Raw genomic sequence first — 19,171 nt, forward strand, 5'->3', positions numbered from 1 at the left:
AGAAGTAATCTGAGCTGAACATAGTCATCATTTAGATTTTGCTGCATTGAGGCCTGAAATGTTTGCTGGGTTCCATCGAGACGCAGCTCTTTTTCTTTTGGCTTCCTGTTTCCGATCCGAGGGGACGGTGATGTTGCGAGATAACAGCATAGACTAAATTAACTGTCTTCAGTCTGGGCATGCTGATGTAACTGATCTGTCTGTGTCTTCCTGCCTGTGGAAATGCCTTCTTAGCGCTCCCACCAACTTATTATATTTCTTTTTGTTTGCCTCCATCTACTTTTTTTTATTCTGTCTTTCTTAAAATTAGTTTAATATAACTAGTCTACTTAGTATCTAGATCCCCTTGGGTGCAGTAGAGCTCCATCTTTACAGTTAGCTTGGCTTAACTGAGTTTAAATGGAGATACCTCAAAAATAAGCCTCTATTTGCTGCAGGAGTTAAATGGGTAACACTGTCGGTGTTATGAAAACTAAAATATTGAATAAACATGTCATTATTTTTGCAATTTTAAACAAAAACAGCAACAGAAAAAAAAACAGTTTGGAACCCCTGGCTGACGCCAGTCTCATAAACATTTTCTGGCTCTGGGACTAACTGTTGAGGATTGCTGCTGCACATGATAAGCCCCACAGGATGGCAAGACCGGCCTTATCGAGACCGACCAAACCAGAGGACCTTCGCTATCGCCGGACCCGCTGGCAGACGAAAAAACTCATCCCCCTTATCTCCCCTCTGCTCCAACTCGGCTACTCTGTCCACTCTCAACAGGTGCTGTTCTTATTAAGGCAGAAACAGGAACTTTGCATAATGTTTAACTGTAATAGGTGAAGAGAGACTGTTTTGGCAAGCATGGCGGTGCTGCAAAAACTCAGGGCAAGTGTTTATTTTAAATGGGAGACGTCTGTTATCGCATGGAAAGCGGGTTAATTTCAATACAATGGCAGTGTGTTTTACCATGTGGTAATAGGAAATATAATGTTGAAGTTTGGATGGATTATTTTATGAATGAAAATGAAAACAATTAAAATGCGGAGAGGAAACTTGAGATTTGCTTGTTGCTGAAAGAGACAAAAGAGTGGCATTGTTTCATTAATTAAATGTACTTGAATTAGAAGTTTTATTTTTCTCCATTTTTGAAGAGGATATTTATTTTACACATTTTGAGGTAACAAGTGGTCTCGATAACAGATCGTATCCAGCTTTATTTTCCTTTCCTGTGAAATAACCCTGTCATATCTGCTATCCTCCCTCTCTGTGAGTTTGCACCTCACATATTGTCAAAGGATACCTGGCCCTGCAGGCTGTGTTTGTTCAAAGGGTTATTGTGCCAAAGCATATATCCCTTTTGACCTCTGCTAATTACTGAGCATCTCCAACAGCCAGGAGTTACGAACCAGACTCTTCTCTTTCCGTCTCTAGCACAAAGAGGTCTCACCTTTTATGCCGGGTTAATAACCAGCAGAATAACAACACAGATTTATGCAGTTAGTGTCTTTATTGAAACTGACGGGTGAGTCAGAGTACATCTGTGACTTTAAGATAATCTGATCGGTGCATCTGTAGGAGGTGGGACTCCAGGAGGCCACATCGCTGTGGCTGCAGCCCCAACGCTGCTGAGTCTTGGGATGGCTGCTTTGCTAGTCATTACAGTTTGGCTGGGGGAAAAAAACCCAGCAAAAAATCAAAAAAATGAAACAATAAATTCTGCATTTTCCAAAATATTTCTTGCTATCATGGTTAAAAAAACCCCAAACATCTATGGCACAAATAGTTTGCTACATATATACCTCCATAAACAGCCTCAGCATATATTTTTGCACTTACTGCAGAGTTTGTTGTCACAGGCGCTGGGACAGTCACCGCAGGATGTTCCTGACTTGTAGGGATTAGTAAAATTGTAGTTTCCTCTGTTTTACGGACCCGAGGGTCGTAACACACTGCAAAGCAGGCAAAATGATTAAAATAAAAATAGTAAGATAAATAAATACTTAGATACAAACCTTACATTTGTAAGCTTGCTCTCTGGAGCTTGCAGGACTGTGTTTCATGGAGCAGGTTGCTGCCCATTTCTCAGCATTGGTTGCAGCCTGTTTGTTCCAGCTCTGCAGAAAAGGCAGAAATAAAACCTTAACAGATAAACAACACTTCTCCAATATTTAGATGACCAAGTTTCCCTATTTTTTATTATTATTACTTTTTTGTATTGCAGTGAAAAAATTTTATATTTAAAACTGAGAGTAATGTCATTCATTTTAGACATTCATTACAAATTCTTCACAGGAAAATTTTTTTGTCTTCCTGTGTGGGGAAATGATTTAACCAGAAAGCCTTAAAGACTAAGATGGCGATATCAGAAGCAATAAGCTCTTAATCATTTTCTGCTCTGTTTCATTTGTTTTACCATTTTCATCATGTTGCTGGCAGTAGGTTGGACACCTCTCCTCAGAGTATTATGCTTGTTCACAATCTCAGTCTGCTCTGTCGAAGTTGTGCGCGTAACGCCTAAATAAGAAAAACAAAATATGTAAAAGCAAAAAAGAGCTGAACATCACAGCAGAATTTCAAACAATACAACTTTATAAATTGTAGTAAGTACTCACCCTCTGTCGTTTGTAATTTTTAGAGACAAGGGAGAAAATGTAATTATTATTTGCGAGATTAATGAAAAAATGGCAATGCTTTAATATAAAATTAATATTCTATTTACTCACTTCTGCCAAGGTGCCAGGCACCTGAAGGACAGCCTCAAAACCAAGGATACACAAGAGGTAAAAAGAACGCATGGTTGTGGTTAATTTAGGAATTGTCCAAGTTGGAAACCTGCAGATGTGACTTTTATATGTGCAACACCAGGGTGACATGCGATGACTGAATGCATAAATTCAAGTTCATTCCAGTTTTTAAGAAAACAACTAGACATCAGATAACACAAGACCTGTGGTGATAAAGAGTCTAGTTTTCTACTTTGATATTGCAGAGGACCCACTGAACAGAATATATACAATAGCCTAAGATATCCAAACATGACACTGATAATGCCGTAGTTCATTAATATCCACAAAAATGCTGGAGCCAATCAGCAGTCAGTTTGTAAGAGCCAGGGAATGCCCTGAATAGTTGGCCAAGGTCACCACATTACGTAAAATATTTAAGTTTGATACCAGATAAATTTTTTCTGTGTTTTTCCTAATCCTAATTAATAAGTTTTCAGAAATCGTAAATGTTTATGACTGAAACGATTAATTGGATTCATCATGACGTATCTTGATGAATCAATTATTGAAATAATCATCAACAATTTTATTAATTATTATTTATTATATATATATAAATTCCAAACTTTTCAGACCAAAAGTTTGGACACACATTGAATTTAATTAGACGGTGTGTCCAAACTTTTGGTCTGTACTATATATATACACATTTTACATTTAAGATAACACCTTGTCAATATGTTTACCCAAAACCTCCTCAGGTGAGATAGTTTTAGCTTTACCTGATCCAAATTCACTAAAGGAATGCTATTCTGTTGCATTTTAGGCAATAAAATTATTATTTTTGTATTTAAAATAGGAATTGAATTATTTATTTGCATCATTATTGCATTGCTAATACTGTATTAAAAGGGTTTTAGTAGCTGAATAAAAAAATCTGTAGGAAATGACATTTAAAAAAAAAAAAATCTGATTAATTGATTATTACTGAAAGTTAAACCTAGCAAAAACTGGCCAAATTACACAATTTTGTTCACTCAAAATGAGGTAATATTGAATTTTACTCCATGCATTCAATAAAGCGCCCTTCTGTAATTCACTGATGCAGAGCTCAATGCTACAAAGCGGCTCCATGTGTGCTTTGTGTTGATCTGCTCCCCTCCTGTGATAAACACTTGTAGGTGCAACCTGCAGTGCGCATGCGCAGACATTCACAGACCTCATTGCAGGTTAGAGGGTGAGCATCATCATCCTCCATCCAAACACACGCACACACACCCAGAGGGAGGGATACCTTCGGTTTGTTTAATTTATTTCTGCCCTCTTTTTCCCCCCTGGCTGCTGCTGCCGCTGCTGTTGTAGCCGCAGCGTCAGACATCAGCGCGGAGGGAGCAGAAGCCATAAGATGAAGAAACGCTATGTGGACGCGAACAGGCTCCGGAAGATGAGAAGACTGAAAATCACGGAGAAGCTGTCTGAGAGGTAGCCGAACCGAGCCGAGCCGAGCCGAGCTGCTGCTGCTGCTTTTGTTGTGGCGCCACGTCTCCGTCTTTGTGTGCATTTCAGCCGTCGTCTTCCCGCCTGCTCACCTGGTCTGCTTCACATCTTCTTTCTCTGTCCGTGTTGTCGCATCTTTTCTTCTCAATGAGCCAGTCTCCTGCTGCAGGATTAACTGGAGCCTCTGCAGCTGAATTAAAAACAGGCGCTGGGGAATTACTGTTAACTCCAGCCTACATTGTTTACAGAAAGGCAGAAAGCAGCAGCTGTGTGATAGTTCATGTCGGCCTGCTTTCCCTCCAGGCTCCTTACATTTATTACATTACCTTATTTATGCATATTTTTATGAATGTGAAGTCAACATCTTTAGCTTAATCCTGCTAAAGGATTAAACTGTATTGGGCTAAAATTTGACATTTGAAACACATTTATAGGATTCCAGAAAAAATTTAAGAATCTTTTTTTTTCTTGACATCATTTTGAGTTCAGTTATAAATCTTCAAACATGGAGTTGTTTTGAAGTAGTTTTCTTTAGCTTTTTTTTTTGTTTTACTCTTATTGTGTTATATAGTATGCACGTTGGTAGAAAACATTAAACTAATATACAAAATAATAACAGAAAAATACAAATATTGTTAGTTTTATATCGAAATATAATAAAACATGTATAGCATAAATATGTAATGCATTATTTTAAAACATACAAGCAGAAATTTGAAGTTAATGAGATACTTTTGCATTAAAATACAAAACATTCATTTTAAGTAAGCGATAGTTTGGGTTTTACTGCTCCACTCAAAGGAAAAAGCAAAACTAAGTAAAGGAGAAAAAAGGAAGAAGATAGTTTGTGCAGTTAGTACATTAAAATGATAATGTTTATATTGTTTAAATATGTGTAAATGTCATACTGTTAGAGCTTTGTACAAACGGGAGGCTGTATGTTATTGTTCAATAGTTAATGCATAATTTACATAAAAGGTTTTGACTGTTGACGCATGCCCTTCAGAAAAAAACGCGATTTTAAAAGCACTTACTTCATTAAATATGTAAAGGATTTAAAAATATAAGCTAATAAGCTCTGTCTGTTTTTTAGAGCTGCTGTTGATTGAATAAAAAATGGTGCGAGTTCTTATTTTTGATACATTTATCCTTTAGGTAAACAATGAAAGTCAGATTTTTACGTATTTGCCGAACAAAAACAAGAGCCCATGCTAGTGTCTAAAAACAGGAATACACGTCATGCAGCTGTGGGGATAAGAAAATCAAAGCAACATTTATAAAAGCAATCTAAATTAACAAATCAAATGTTATAGCTATTTTTGTGAAATATCTGCATGTTTCTGATGCTTTTAAGCATGTAAGCACCTTCAGAAAGAGACGTATGTAGAGCAGCAGAAGGATGCTGTGGTGCTCCCTCTCTCCTCCAGATGAAATACTGCCATGGCAACCAAACAAAGAAGGGGTGATGTGACGGCAGTCTGGATGAGCAGAACAAAGGGCGGAAAGCCCCGCTTGTGTTTGGCTGCCTAATAAAAATGATCATCGGGGGACAGTGGTTGTTTTTTGTTGCCTCTACTTAAAGAAATAGACTGTATTGTTAAGAGGCAGCTGCTTAGTTGTTGTTTCTGGTCTGTTTTTCATTTCCAGTCTTATGTTTGTTTGTATGTAACGCTCTGACGTAAGCATGAGACTCCATAAACAGAAAGAAGAGCAGTCATTTGCTCATTTCTAAATATGTTTTAGTATGTATATAGTTGAATGTTAGGAGGTTTTTAATGGATTTCACATGTCTTTTCAGTGCGTACACCTTCCTGAAATTCATGGTGATGTGGACGCTGGTGCTGCTGGCAGACTTCATCCTTGAATTCAGATTGGAGTATTTGTGGCCATGCTGGCTGTTCTTTGGGAGTGTGTACACCACTTTCCACTGCCACGGGCTGGTGAGGACTCCCGCTGTGTGCTCTCATGTTCTGTAGCCCCAATAATGAATGGAGCTATAACAAGACACCATAACTTTTTTTCTGTATTAAAAAAAAACAAAAAAAAATGTCTGCAGCGAACTAAACTCACCTTGTTTGTTTTCAGGTTATTTGTGTTGTTTTTGTTTGTGCCGCCTTCACACTGGACATCTTTTGTTTAATTTTTGTTCCTTTGCACTGGCTGTTTTTTGTGGCGAGCACCTACGTTTTATTCAACTATATATGGCACACAGGTGAGTTTGTTCTATCTCTTTACCCACTGAAGTAACGCACACACACCCCTACACCCCCCCACACACGCCCACACACACACATATATATATATATTTGACATATATATGTCAAAGATATGAAATCTGCCATCCATCCATCGTCAGTTGCTCAATAAATGTAATTGAATTATTATGATGGAAGCATGTAAGTCATTCTGGCTGTTTTGCATAATGTTTTTCCACTCTGCTCTTGTATTGTGCTGCTATTAGACCAGATTCTCTTCCTGGACTCAAATGACACATTTTTTTCATCATTTCCTACAACAGTCACACATTCTAAATTGTGAGACAACAGAAAAGAAATAGGTTTTAGTTAATCCAAAAGAGAAGTTATCATAATCATTGATCTTATTTCATATTTTAATTGCATCATAGAGCTTTAACTTTTTAACACAGTGGTTTGAAAAGTGTCCCTGAACGCCTCCAGTAAATCCTGTTTTCCTTCCCAGAGAAAGGCATCTGTATATCAACGGTGTCCCTGTGGATCCTGCTTGTCTACACTGAGGCTTCACTTCGACTCAAAGATCTTAGTACCTCTCATCCCAACCTGTCTCATCTTTTTGCTGCACATTGGTATGCTGCTGTGATATAAATTTACCTTCTGGCTGATACAGTACCCGCCATATTTATTGGTAACTCTGGTAAAGATGTATGAATAGCCTTAAGATACTTCAGCATTTATTGCCGCTGCGTAATTTCTCTTGGTATTTTCACATAAGATCTGCTAGTCATTTGCATCCCGTTTATTAAACTTTCTTTAGTCAAAAATGCATCACCAGAGTCCTCTCCTATGCTGTCTTCTCTTCAGCTCACATGAAAGGTTTTCTTTCATGTGAGCTGAAAGGTGTTAATTTAGGTCTTGGTGCTGGGATGAAATAGGATTGATTTTACATCTAATGAATCATTTTAGTGTCAATTTGACCACCTTATCCTAATAAAAGACCTGAAATTCCAATTTTCTTGGAAAGGCCATCCAATTTGTATTTAAATAAGGCCTGATAGTTCAAAGGAGTGCCACCACTGTGTCATACTCTTGTGCAAATTTTGCCCAAACCGACATTTATAAAATTCTAGCTTCTTGAGCTGAAATTTAACATGGCCTGCAATCTCAGCAGAGCAACTTGGATGATGTAAAAAGATGGTTGTGAGTTTATTGTGGGACTATAATCTGAAAGAAGCTTTAATCTCACCTGACCCAAGTTCCTTTTAAAGCATTAGTAGCATTTAGCCGACTCTGCACAATTAGATTGGCGATGGTAGGACAAAAAATATCTTTTTCCTGGCATACTTCTCAACAAAGAGCGGCTTATAGACAGTGTCTACTGGTTGTTATGAAGATCTGCAGAAACCAAAACATGCAGGTAAGCACACAAGTATTCATATCCTTTGAAGATTTAGACGTAAAATAATTTTTAGTGAGCCAAGAAGTTGATTTCTGATAGATGAGGTAGGGATATCTAAAAAGATGATAAAATATTATAGATTGAGAATCAATCGCTATCGAATTTATTTAGATTTTTATTTAAAAGCTGAATATCAAATATAATTATTATAAGAATCTTCTAGTAAGAAGAGTCAATGCTATTCAATTAAAAGACAACTTTAAATATACATCCAATAAATATAAATAATATATTTTGTTGTCTTTTCTGTTTTCAACATTGACTAAGAAAAAATTACTTTTGTGTCATATTTATTCTCCAGTGCTGTCAATAAATGTGGTGGGTTCTGTACTGTTCATTACTTAAAAGTTGATCAGCAATAATTTTGTTATAATTTTGCATAGATCAAAAAGATTGTTTTTGCACCACTTGTTTTATGGTTAGTAAAGATTGAGGTGGTGCAAAATTTGACACAGTTATTGTCAATTTTGCACTTAGCCAAGCTGTGGCTCTACAGTCTCCTTTGAATTTACATTCTATTCTTCTAACTGCTTTGTTTTTCCTCGTTTATCTACTTTCAGTATTGGCTATCCTGTTGTTTATCTGGGTTTTGATGCCACCTGCTACTTCACCAACATTTTCAAGCTGCGCATACAGAAAGCCGTGCAAAGCGAGAATGACTTTCACATGCACCTCCTTCAGCACTCGCTCCCACCAGGTCTGCAGATTTACTCCAAAACCAGCACAGATGGCAGCAGCAGCAGTAAGTCTGGGCACCTGCAGCAGCACTTAAGCAACACTTCATGACCACCTTTGTAACCAGCTGCTTTCTGACTTTTTATTTGTTTCTTTCGCTCTGCACGAAATGCATATAAAACATTCATGCTTTTCCACCATGAAGGTTTGAGATGGCTCTATCAATGGTTTTGCCTTTTTATTCTTGGTTTCATTCTTTAAAATCTCTGGTACTCATGTAGGAAAACTGATTTAGACTAAATTAGTAATAAAAAAGTTATGTAATAAACCACTGTATTTGATTTACTTGATTTATTTCCTAGAATTTCCGGTTTTTAAATGCGTCTCACGAGTGTCATTATACAAATGTCACTACAAGCTGCAGTTTGCATTTGTAAAATCAGAGAAGAGACCTTTAGTTTTTCTTCCTGCTGTTTCACAGCCTCTAAGTGGAAGGTCAAGCCTGAGCCCGGTCAGTATCAGTGTCAGAACGGTGCCATGGTCGCCCATGATGACGCACACAGCGCCGACTGCCTGCAGATCCGCAGTGAGGAGCGAGCGGCCGAGAAGGCATCACAGGAGGTGAGGTCGGCCGAGCCGAGCCGACGACCGCCACCTCCGTCGTCATCTAAAAGCGTTGTGGCTGAGTCCAAAGATCAGCTTCACAGTGGGGAAGGAGGACCAGAGTTGTCCATTACCCCAGAAAATCTACCTCAAGAGGATCAGGGAAGCAAAGCCAACCGAGCTGCCAAGAGCGCCTCCCCAAAAGCCCGCAGAAGCAACACAAACACTCCTTCACCTCCTGCAGGGAGGCCTGAGAAAAAACAGAGGACAAACTCAAAAACAATCAGCCCCAACAGGGATGCAGCGGACAAGAGCGCTACAGCCTTACAGAATTATCACACTGATCAAATCAGCAAGTACGTAGCTGTTTATTGACACTAGATTGGGCTTAAATTGGTGCTGAGGTGTTTCTGCTTTTTATCAGACTTGAAGCAGAGCTGAGGAGGCTGAAAGGGGAGCTACAGACAAGCAGGCAGAGCGAACAGGAGCTGCGAAGTCACATCTGTAACCTGACCAACAACGAAAGGAGCCTGAGGCCAGAGGTCTCCCTCCTCAGACAGTCCAACATGCTGCTGCAGAGCAAGTGAGTGATCCACTGAGCTGCACAAAATATTAATTATAAACACGGAAAAGTATAAAATGATACCAAAACCTGTCATCCACCAGTGGATGACAGGTTAGATAATAGATAAGATTTTCAACAAATATAATCTGTTAATAGTTGATGAATTATTTAAATAAATAAGGTTGAAATTAGTGGAATTAAGGTGGAAATGGGTTGGAAGAACCCTAATTCCAATCCTCTTTCCAACTCTAATGCATAGAAAATACTTTATAAATCACTTAACGGTTTAGCACCACAATATATTAAAGATCGGCTGTTATTGTATCAACCTTCCAGACCCCTCTGGTCTTCTGGTACTGGTCTGCTCTACATCCCCAGAACCATAAATGGAGAAACAGCATTCAGCTTCTATGCACCACAAATCTGGAATAAACTTCCATAAAATTGCAAAATCTAGATTAATAACCCACACATGCTTTTGACACATAATCAATGAAACATTAATCAACAACTTATCGATGGTATTTGACTAAATGTAATCTTTCAACTGTTGACTCTGTGTTTTATAACTTTGTGTTTTATAATGTAAAGTACCTTGAAATGCCTTGTTGCTGAGAAATGCTATACAAATAAAATCTGATTTGATTTAGAGTAAGTTATTGTAGGCCAGCATGCTATTCCCAGATGCTATCAATAGTATTTCAGCTAGCTTTAGTTTTGTAGCTAATTTTTGTTTGTATGTTGTTTTTTCACTCTGCATGTAGTACTTTACTGTTGATTAATATGCTAGTGCTAGCCTACATCCTAGCTAGCTTTAGGTTTTTAGCTAGCCTTTGCTTATGCGTGGAGTATGTTTCTCTAAGTCAGCATGTTATTGATAGCCTAGATGTTATTAGTATTTTAGGTGGGTTTGTCTTTTTTAGCTAGTTTTAGTTTTTTACTCTTCATGGGATGTGCTATTGTAGGTCAATGATGTGCTATGCTAGCCTAGATGCTATAATTATTTGTTAAAGCTAATTTTAACTTTTAAACTAATTTTAGCTTGGACATATTTTATTTCACTCTGCATGGAGTAGGTTACTGTAGGTCAACATGTTAAATGTTACACAATTTGTTGAAAATTTGTTGAAATCTACTCATCTTGGTCATGACAATAAATTTTATACTTTTATACTTTAAAATTTTTCCAGTATCTAAAGGAAGCAGCACATGAGGGACTTGGTTATATAAAATTGCATTTATATCTTAGGTTATATATTAGGTTGGTTTATGGCTCGTGCTTTTTCTGAAAATTGCGTTCTTAGGTTTCTTTTGATGCTATTGGGGGAGACGTGCATTTCTGTAATTTGAGACAGTTTTCTTTGCCATCCTGAAATTTTTGTGGCATGCTACAAATACACATCATTATCGTACAATACCTCTTTTTTATGAGGCTTTTTTCAAAGGCCATGGTTGAAAACTTAATGCAAGCCAAGCTTTGCTTGACTTTGAAATGTTATTGTGAAGTCTTCAAAAACTTGGAATGTTAAAGTCTAATTTGAGATAAGTATAGAAAAATGTTGCATTTTGAAAACTTTATTCCTTTTCCAATATCTACAAGAAAAAAAAAATCTGAATATCTAAAAAGTAAAGTTTTGGTTAGCAGGCTCACACACAGAAAGCTAAAAGCATTTAATTGGCAACAAAGAAAAGTGATGTGTATGCATTGCTGTTGGTTCATTAATTTGTTTTTATTTAAATTTTACATGTTCAGGTGCTGTAAAAGCTTAAAACTGAGAGTGGAAAATAAAATTTGTTGAGTGTAAGATAGTAAACAAAAAGTTTAAAATTCTGTAAGTTATTTTCCTACAACTAATTCACAGTTAAAACTTACTTTAAGCTATAATTTGAGGACTCTGAATAAAACACATTTAAATAACTCAAGAAATGACATAATGCTGGTTGAAGTTTTAAGCATCCACAAACATGCTTTAATGCACATAAAATTTTATCCTTTGTGATCAACGCCTTTTTATGATCAGTCTCTGTTTCTGCCTTCAGGATTCTGTGCTTGACTAAAACCAAGCAGAGAGACAAACAGACTTCAGCGCTGCTGGAGAAAAAGACCAGAGCTGAAGCAGAGGGCCGACTCTCCGCTGAGAAGCAGCTGGCTGAGCTTCAGGCTCAGAAACTGGAGGAGGCGGCGAGTGCAGCACGGACCCTGACCAACAGGTAAACCCCTCTTGTCTGGCTTTTCATTGTCCAGAAGTGACTTGGCGCCTTAAAATCCTACCAACAGTTGGGGAGAGTTAAGAGGAAGTCTGACTTTTTTTGTTCAACAAACTAGGAATCTAAACACGGGGTTTGACACTTCTATGCTGTGCAGTGACAGTAACATCTGGATTATTAGCTGCAAAGCATTGAACTTATAATAAAAGCATAACTGAGGTCGTTACATTTGAGCCCAGTGGGGTTTCTGTAGTCACTGTGCTGGGCTTATGAAACAAACCTTAGTGAGGTCAGGCTTTCATCAACAACAAAAACGCTATTTTTATCCTTCATAGAAGGTTGTGCATGCCTTTATTGGAACTCATCTTGATAATAGTAATACCCTGAAAGCAGGCATCAGTCAGGCTTCATTACATCAACTTCCTGTTATCCAGAAAGCTGCTGCTGAGACCATACTAGCCCTGCTTCCGCCTCTGCAGCTCAAGATTGTTTTGAAAATTAGTGAGTGTTTGCTCACATTATGTAATTTTTATTTTCAACGGGATATTCAAGGATCAGTCCCTCCTTGAATATCCTTTTCAATTTGGTGCAGATCAGATGATATATATGGAAAGTAGAGTGTAATGTGCTAAGCCTAATTGTTTTTAAATGTGATTTATACAGACAAATTGTTGGCACCCTTTAGTAAAGATGTGTAAAATACTCAAAAGGAATTGTTTGTTCCAGTATCTCAAGAATTAGTAGCAATATGAATTCCTATATATTTTGAATTTAGCAGTTCTTTTTTAAAAGTTTTTATGTGTACTAGAAGCTTAATGGGGTCTAGGAACTTTAAATACCATTTATATAAATACCAGAAGATCAAAAGAACTGTAATTTTTCCAAATGTAGAGAATAGTGGACTGAAAAGAAAATCTTTAGTTTGCATAAATTGAAGTCAAAAGTAGCTGCACATTAAATTTTAATGTTCTTTTTCTCTTGGAAGAAGTAAACGTGTTTGGTTACCATTTTGCACACTGTCTACATGTTGAGTTCTGCTTTGCAAGTTACAAACTCTACCCAGTCAAAGCCTCTTTTTCTGCTCTTAAGTCTTGAAAAAACAAATTTTTGATTTTGTAACACTTCTGCTTGCTTTGGTTGTTTTGTTTTATATTCTTGTCTTTTATGAATACAACAAAAACTGCAAATGTTCTGTTTTCTTTCTGTGTGAACTGGTCTGCTGATAATCCCGCTCCTTTTTCTCCAATCCAAACTGATAATCTCTCCATCTCCTACACCAGGCAGGAACACTGTGAAACCCAAATGTTGAGGAAAAGAGTTAAAGATCTAGAAACAGAGTACAAACAACTGCAGCTGGAGTATCAAGTGAAAGAGAGCCGTGTGGTAGATCTAGAGAGAGAGATCGAGGTATCTTTTTCTTCTGTTTGGGAATGAATTGTGAGTTTAAGTGTCTGTGAGACCCAAATGATCGTGTACGTTGTTGTCCTGAATTTGCTCATGATCTGGTTTTTGCTTTTTGAGTTGTGTTTTTTGTTTGTTTGTTTATTTTTCTTTAGCAAACTGAAAGATTTTCATCTGAGATTTTTTTTATTTTATTTCATTTTGGCCTTCAGTCAACATGATGCACTTTGTCATTACATCAGTGAGCAGTGTTACTGAATGGATGTTTGGTGTGCACGTTGTGCCGTGTTGGGATTTGATCTCGTATTAGTGAACATACACTTCACCATGCATGCTGAGATCAAAGCCGGGTCTGTTGAGAAACCATTGCACCTACCTTTAAAAGGACTTTGCGACAGTCAAGTTAAAATTATTACAACTGTTTTCTTTTTGTGGTATAATGGTTCCCTGAGCAAAACCCCACATAAAAAAGAAAGAAAGAGGAAGAAAAGAAGTGGAAGAAGTTGGGAAGTCAAAGGAATGACTCCATCTGGTGGGCTTAGTTTAATTAATTTGTTTTTATCTGCTGTTTTGCGTTCTGTTTCCAGGCATTGGGGAAGTACCGGTGTGTGGAGAAAGAGACAGACATGCTGCTCTCCACGTTATCAGCCATGCAGGAAAAGGCTCAACATCTGGAGTACAACCTGAGTGCTGAGACACGCATCAAGCTGGACCTTTTTTCTGCTCTGGGTGACGCTCGCAGACAGCTGGAAATTGCTCAAGGTTTAAAAACATTTTTCATTTTTACATTTTAATACAGACCTGCGACAGACTGGTGACCTGTCCAGAGTGAACCCCGCCTCTCGCCTGAAATGTTTGCTGGAGATAGGCACCAGCACCCCTCCCAACCTCACAATCGACAATGGTGTACAGAAAATGGATGGATGGATGGATGGATGGACATTTTTTAGACATTTTCTCTAACAAGTGGTTTAAAATGTTAAATCTTTGATTAAAAATCTTTGCTTATTAGTCTACAAATTCATTCCTAATTCATTACTTAAAAACTTTATGAAACAAGCAGACTGAGAGCTTTTACCGTGCATCCACTGAAATGAGTCAGGCTTTTAGAAAACAAAAGAAAATCCCTCAAATGCAGACGATGTGACAAAGCCTAACCTCTTCAATATCTCATTAAAAGTTGCTATGAACTATTAATCGCATATCAATACATTAAAAGGGTTGGTACAACTGATCAAAGCTTAGCTAGATTACCAACAATCTAGAAATATGAAAATTTGTCTCTTCATATTTCATCCAATTTTTGTTTTGTAATATCTGTTATAAACTAAAACATAAGATTACAAAAAAGTAAGAAAGAAGCTGTTTTGGCTGCTAACCCGTAAACTAGTTAACAGACTTTTCATTCATTTATAATGAGCCACAGACAGCAAACTTACCAAAACTAAAAGTTTAAAAATTAGCATATTAAACTATCCATCCACCCATCCATCCATCCATCCATCCATCCATCCATCCCTCCCTCCATTTACTGCTGGTGTCTATCTCCAGCTAACATTCCAAATTTTATTTTTTAGATTTGGATCACAGCAGAGCATTTTACTTCAATGAAAACTCATATACAACCCAGCTTTCTTCATAATGAAACTGGTACAAAAATCACATCTGTATTATCATATTTAAACTAAAGTCTGCTCTGAGTGCTACCAACCATGTGCACAATTCGGAGGCGTGAGCACCGAAATAAGTAGCATTTATTTATTGCGTCATTTAATAGTCATAATAGTTGTACTATAAGTATCACATTTGACTTTAAGTTGTTTGAATTGTAGCCTGGAGAATTCACAATTTACTTTTCATACACGCAGTTTGGAGGTGTGTGTGGTTCTGTGCAGCTCTAAAGTGCGATAAATGAAAGAGCTTTGCCTCTTGGGAATAGACAACGTTTTTTTGTCTTATTTGGATTTAAGGAAATATAAGATTTAAACACATTTAACAGACCAGATGTCCTCAATCATCACAGATTGTAATGAATAATTTATGATCATAGCAATTTAGGATTTTAATTGAACAATTTAGAGCAAAGCAAAATACAAAAATTATTTTGGATTTAGAAAAGTATTCTACTTCTGCAGCATAATTTGTAGGAATGTTTTTTTTTTGCAAGGTTACATTTGGCTTTTTCTGTTTTCACTAGAAAGCTGTGAGAAGTTCATAAAGCAGGTTTGGGTTGGAAATTGTTGGAAATCTGTGTTGATATTTTTTTGTCTCATAAAATGCATCATATCTATTTGATTAAGTCTTTTAATGTGTCACCTGCTGCAACATGTGCAGAAACTCATGAAGTCATCGGCAGCAGCACCCGGATGACTCATGCAGCCAGACTTGCAGCCATTATTCACTTAGTGCTGTTTTTGTGTAAAGATGTATGACGAGTAGCAGATTGAAAATGACAAAGAAGGAATGTCATCCTTATGTGTTTATTGTCTTATAAAATCTTAGACTGTGGATATTTGCTGTCTCTTTCAATGTCCATGTTTTTATCCGTGTTTTTCTGTCTTGCAGATAAAGTGAAGAAGCAGGACAGGGAGATCCGCGAAATGAAGCAGAAGATTGCAGAGGTGATGGCGGTCAGCCCCGGCGTATCATACGTGGCTCCGCGGCCCCAGGTACCTCAGTATCTCACCAAGCTACTCAACTCTGAGCGCTACATGCTGAATCCACGAGCACTGATGTACCAGTGTTTGAAAAAATAAAATAAAAAAAAGGACCGAGTGGATCCCTGACGCATTCTCAGCCTTCCTTGCCAGGACCAGAAGAGTTTTTTCATGTTTTTTTTTTTTAAGTACAGAGCTAAAGCAGCGTGGTGAAAACGCATGCGTCCAATTACCAGTGGAAACAGCTACAAACCTCCTAAAGTCCAATGCCTTCTGCTGCACTGTTGGTGCTAACTTGGTGTTATTCATTATATTTCCTGTTCTCCTCCCATATCAGAAAGTTTCTCTTACAAAAGCGAGGTATTTTATATGCAGAGCTGCTAACGGCGGCATCGTATCCATCTTCATTAAATGAGAGAAGCACAACATCGTTGCTTTTTCAGGCCTTGCAGAAGAACAAAACTTTAGGTCTGGCGTTTGATGTGGATGTTCAATTGAAATGACAACAAAGGAGTAGAATACACATCAGAAAGTACATGTCTGAGAAAGAGATGCAAATTTTGTCATCTTTGGTAATTAAATTCAACAAAGTGAAGTATATAGAACAAAAACAATTCGGTAAAATTACATTTTTGGAGGTACCGTTTGTGAATAATAATAATTATTTGGTAAAATCAGAGGTTTTCCCCACTCAATAAATTGAACCCTTTTTCTCACACTTTCTGTGTGAGATTATGATGCTTCACAAAATATTTATTAAAAACCTTTTTAAACATCCATCAGGGGTCCTAATAAATGTGGAGGCACTGCTATCTGACAACAATTGTATGTTTTATGCTTTAAAGAGTGCAAAATCCAACATATTGCAACTCAATTTTTAATTCAACTGCACTATTAAATAGGCAAATTAAAGAAGTATTGAAAAGTGTATTCTTTCCTCTGAATAATTAATGAGAACTTTCCAATTTAAATTGTTTGAATAAAAGAAATAGTACAGATGTCAATATTTAAGCTAATTTTAACCTAAAGTCCTAATACGTGTGTGTTTTAGGACAGAGAAACTAAAGCAGCTGAATGGAAATTTAGCCATAATTTAACTTCAAGTTTACAGCTGTGCCACTCTGATGTAAACATACATATTTGATGTATTGGAAATTTTTAGCCGTAAACATTTTTTTGTAAATTAGTTTCAGTTATGAAAAGTAAAATTTAAAAAAAAGAAAAAAAAAAGAAAAAAAGATTTGTTGACTGAATAGTCTGAGTCCAAAATCGATTTAGTTGATGAACTTTATGTGAGTTTTGAATATAAAATGTCTTTATTGGATAAAATATAAATAACACGTCCAAACGATTTACTTTATATCTATGAGAACATAAATGTGATTGATGATTAATTATTTTTGAAAGCAAGCATGAAACAAGATGTTCTTGTCAGCTTGTGTTGACTGTAAATAGAGGATTATTTGGATTATGCTGAAATTCAGATCAAAGTTTTTGTTTTTTTAATCTAAAATTACTCAGTGTTTTGGAACGAGACCCTTCAGATTTGGAATATTTCTACATAACAGATGTTAGCTTTGTTATGAAGCTTCCTGGCTGCAGTCTGGGAGACTCTTTGGAGTATTTGATTGTCTCACTGTTGTAACACGGAAAAGGAGGAGCACTAAAAAGAAACTGCAACCCATGTTTCAGAAGACATTTTGACGCTGGAAGCTCGTGTTTGAACTGAACTGAACTGGCTTTTGAAGTTACAAATGAAAATGTGTTCACCAAACATGGCTCACGGATTTAATTACTGTGCCTATATACGTCACTTTCAAACTGGGAAGTAAAACAAGAGTTTAATGTGAATGAGTAATGTGTTTGAAGTGCTATGTACTGTTTTTGTTTGGATTTATTTTGTACTCACTGTACAGAACTGAAAATTCCCACGCAGCTGAGAAACTCATCGTTGAGACGTGGCCATTTTGGTAGCTTTTTATTTACAGTGTCTTTCTAGGGTGTTTTATATAAAAGCTATTTTTTAGTCTTCGCTGTTCTTCTATTTTAACTGCTGTAATTTTGTACGGCAATGTGTTTTGTCAGCATGAAATGTGTTTTATCCAAGTGTTGTTTGAGCACACATTGTGAACTTCTGTACATGAATATTCTTGTACAAGGGCTAACATTTGTAAACCATTTTGGATGAATAATTGTTGAATTCAAACAGTGATGCTCTGAGGTTAGAGGTCACACTCCTGATACGCCAGGATGGGGTTTTGTATAAATTATTTAAAATATTCAATTTTGTCCCTTTTGTGTTGTCTTTATGTAAATGATTTCTACTGGGGGCTTGAAGTTTTAATTTACACTTCAAAAATATATCATCAAAATTAGCTTTTTTTCTGTAGGATTTCTAATTCCTAAACATTTGTCAATATTTTTCTTATTGTAATTCTAAGTAATTTCACACTTCTCAGTTTTCCATTTATGGGCAAATGTTCTACAGTAGTCAGGCTTTTAATCCAAAAGTGAAAGGATGGTTGAAACTTGGATGGATGAAAAAACCAAGGGGGTATTGGATGACATACGAAAATGTGAATGGATATACAAATGGATGGACTTATGAGAAAATAGATGGATGGAGGATATAACCAGTTAATAGATGCACAGAACAATAAAATTGCAGTGCTCAAGTTTGCAGTATGTTTAAATAGATCTGTTAGCTTTGCTGTGTAGTAGGAATGATTTCTGTTTCTTCCTACTTTTGGACAGTTGTTATAATGCGTTACCATGGCAACAAAGTGGGGGGTTTTTTATTACTGGAAGCAGCTGATCTGTTTTTGAGATGCAAATAATAATTAAAATACGACCCAAAGTCTTAGAGAAGCTGATAATGAGGCTTCGATAATGCAGAGCAGCAACCAAAGAGTAGAGAAAGACAGGAAGTTTAAACTCTTTCATCGATCACAATGGGAAATGATCATATGGTCAACTTTTGTTACATGTTTTTTTAGATGTATATATATTTGATTCAAAATGTATATATTTTGTAGTTCTGGGTTAATTACTGCTCTGAGTGCGTTTTCTTTCAGGAAACACACTCCTTGATTAATAGGTTATTAAACTAGTTGACAATTATTTCAATAATGGATTAATCAAAAATAAATTCCAGCTATTTTTTTCACCCCTACTGGAGATCCATTCTGCATATC

At 36.7% G+C, this 19,171-nt stretch overlaps 1 protein-coding gene across 2 annotated transcripts; it reads left to right on the forward strand.

Moving 5' to 3' along the window:
* The first annotated feature begins 561 nt into the window (after window positions 1–561).
* Window positions 562–18,508, forward strand: si:dkey-12h9.6 (macoilin-1). Of its 2 annotated transcripts, XM_044107284.1 has the most exons (13): window positions 562–771; window positions 3,899–3,954; window positions 4,080–4,199; window positions 6,013–6,154; window positions 6,300–6,426; window positions 6,915–7,038; window positions 8,429–8,610; window positions 9,025–9,502; window positions 9,571–9,729; window positions 11,752–11,922; window positions 13,200–13,326; window positions 13,908–14,082; window positions 15,886–18,508. In XM_044107284.1, the coding sequence occupies exons 1-13, from the start codon at window positions 637–639 to the stop codon at window positions 16,074–16,076; spliced, it is 2,187 nt and encodes a 728-aa protein (XP_043963219.1). In that variant the 5' UTR covers window positions 562–636; the 3' UTR covers window positions 16,077–18,508. The 2 variants fall into 2 exon arrangements, with proteins under 2 accessions (XP_043963219.1, XP_043963220.1); XM_044107285.1 differs by lacking the exon at window positions 3,899–3,954 and having other exon boundaries at window positions 15,886–18,507.
* Window positions 18,509–19,171: the final 663 nt, after the last annotated feature.

The sequence above is a fragment of the Gambusia affinis genome, linkage group LG22 (genome assembly GCF_019740435.1).
Source record: "Gambusia affinis linkage group LG22, SWU_Gaff_1.0, whole genome shotgun sequence".
Classification (NCBI taxonomy): Eukaryota; Metazoa; Chordata; class Actinopteri; order Cyprinodontiformes; family Poeciliidae; genus Gambusia; species Gambusia affinis.

Bases quoted from the DNA above. Each gene is read 5' to 3' on its own strand.
- si:dkey-12h9.6 (XM_044107284.1), top strand. From the start codon at position 637: ATGGCAAGACCGGCCTTATCGAGACCGACCAAACCAGAGGACCTTCGC. The intron at 3,955-4,079 runs GTGAGCATCATC...CTGCTGTTGTAG, and splicing joins ACCTCATTGCAGGTTAGAGG to CCGCAGCGTCAGACATCAGC. The intron at 7,039-8,428 runs GTATGCTGCTGT...ATCTACTTTCAG, and splicing joins CATCTTTTTGCTGCACATTG to TATTGGCTATCCTGTTGTTT.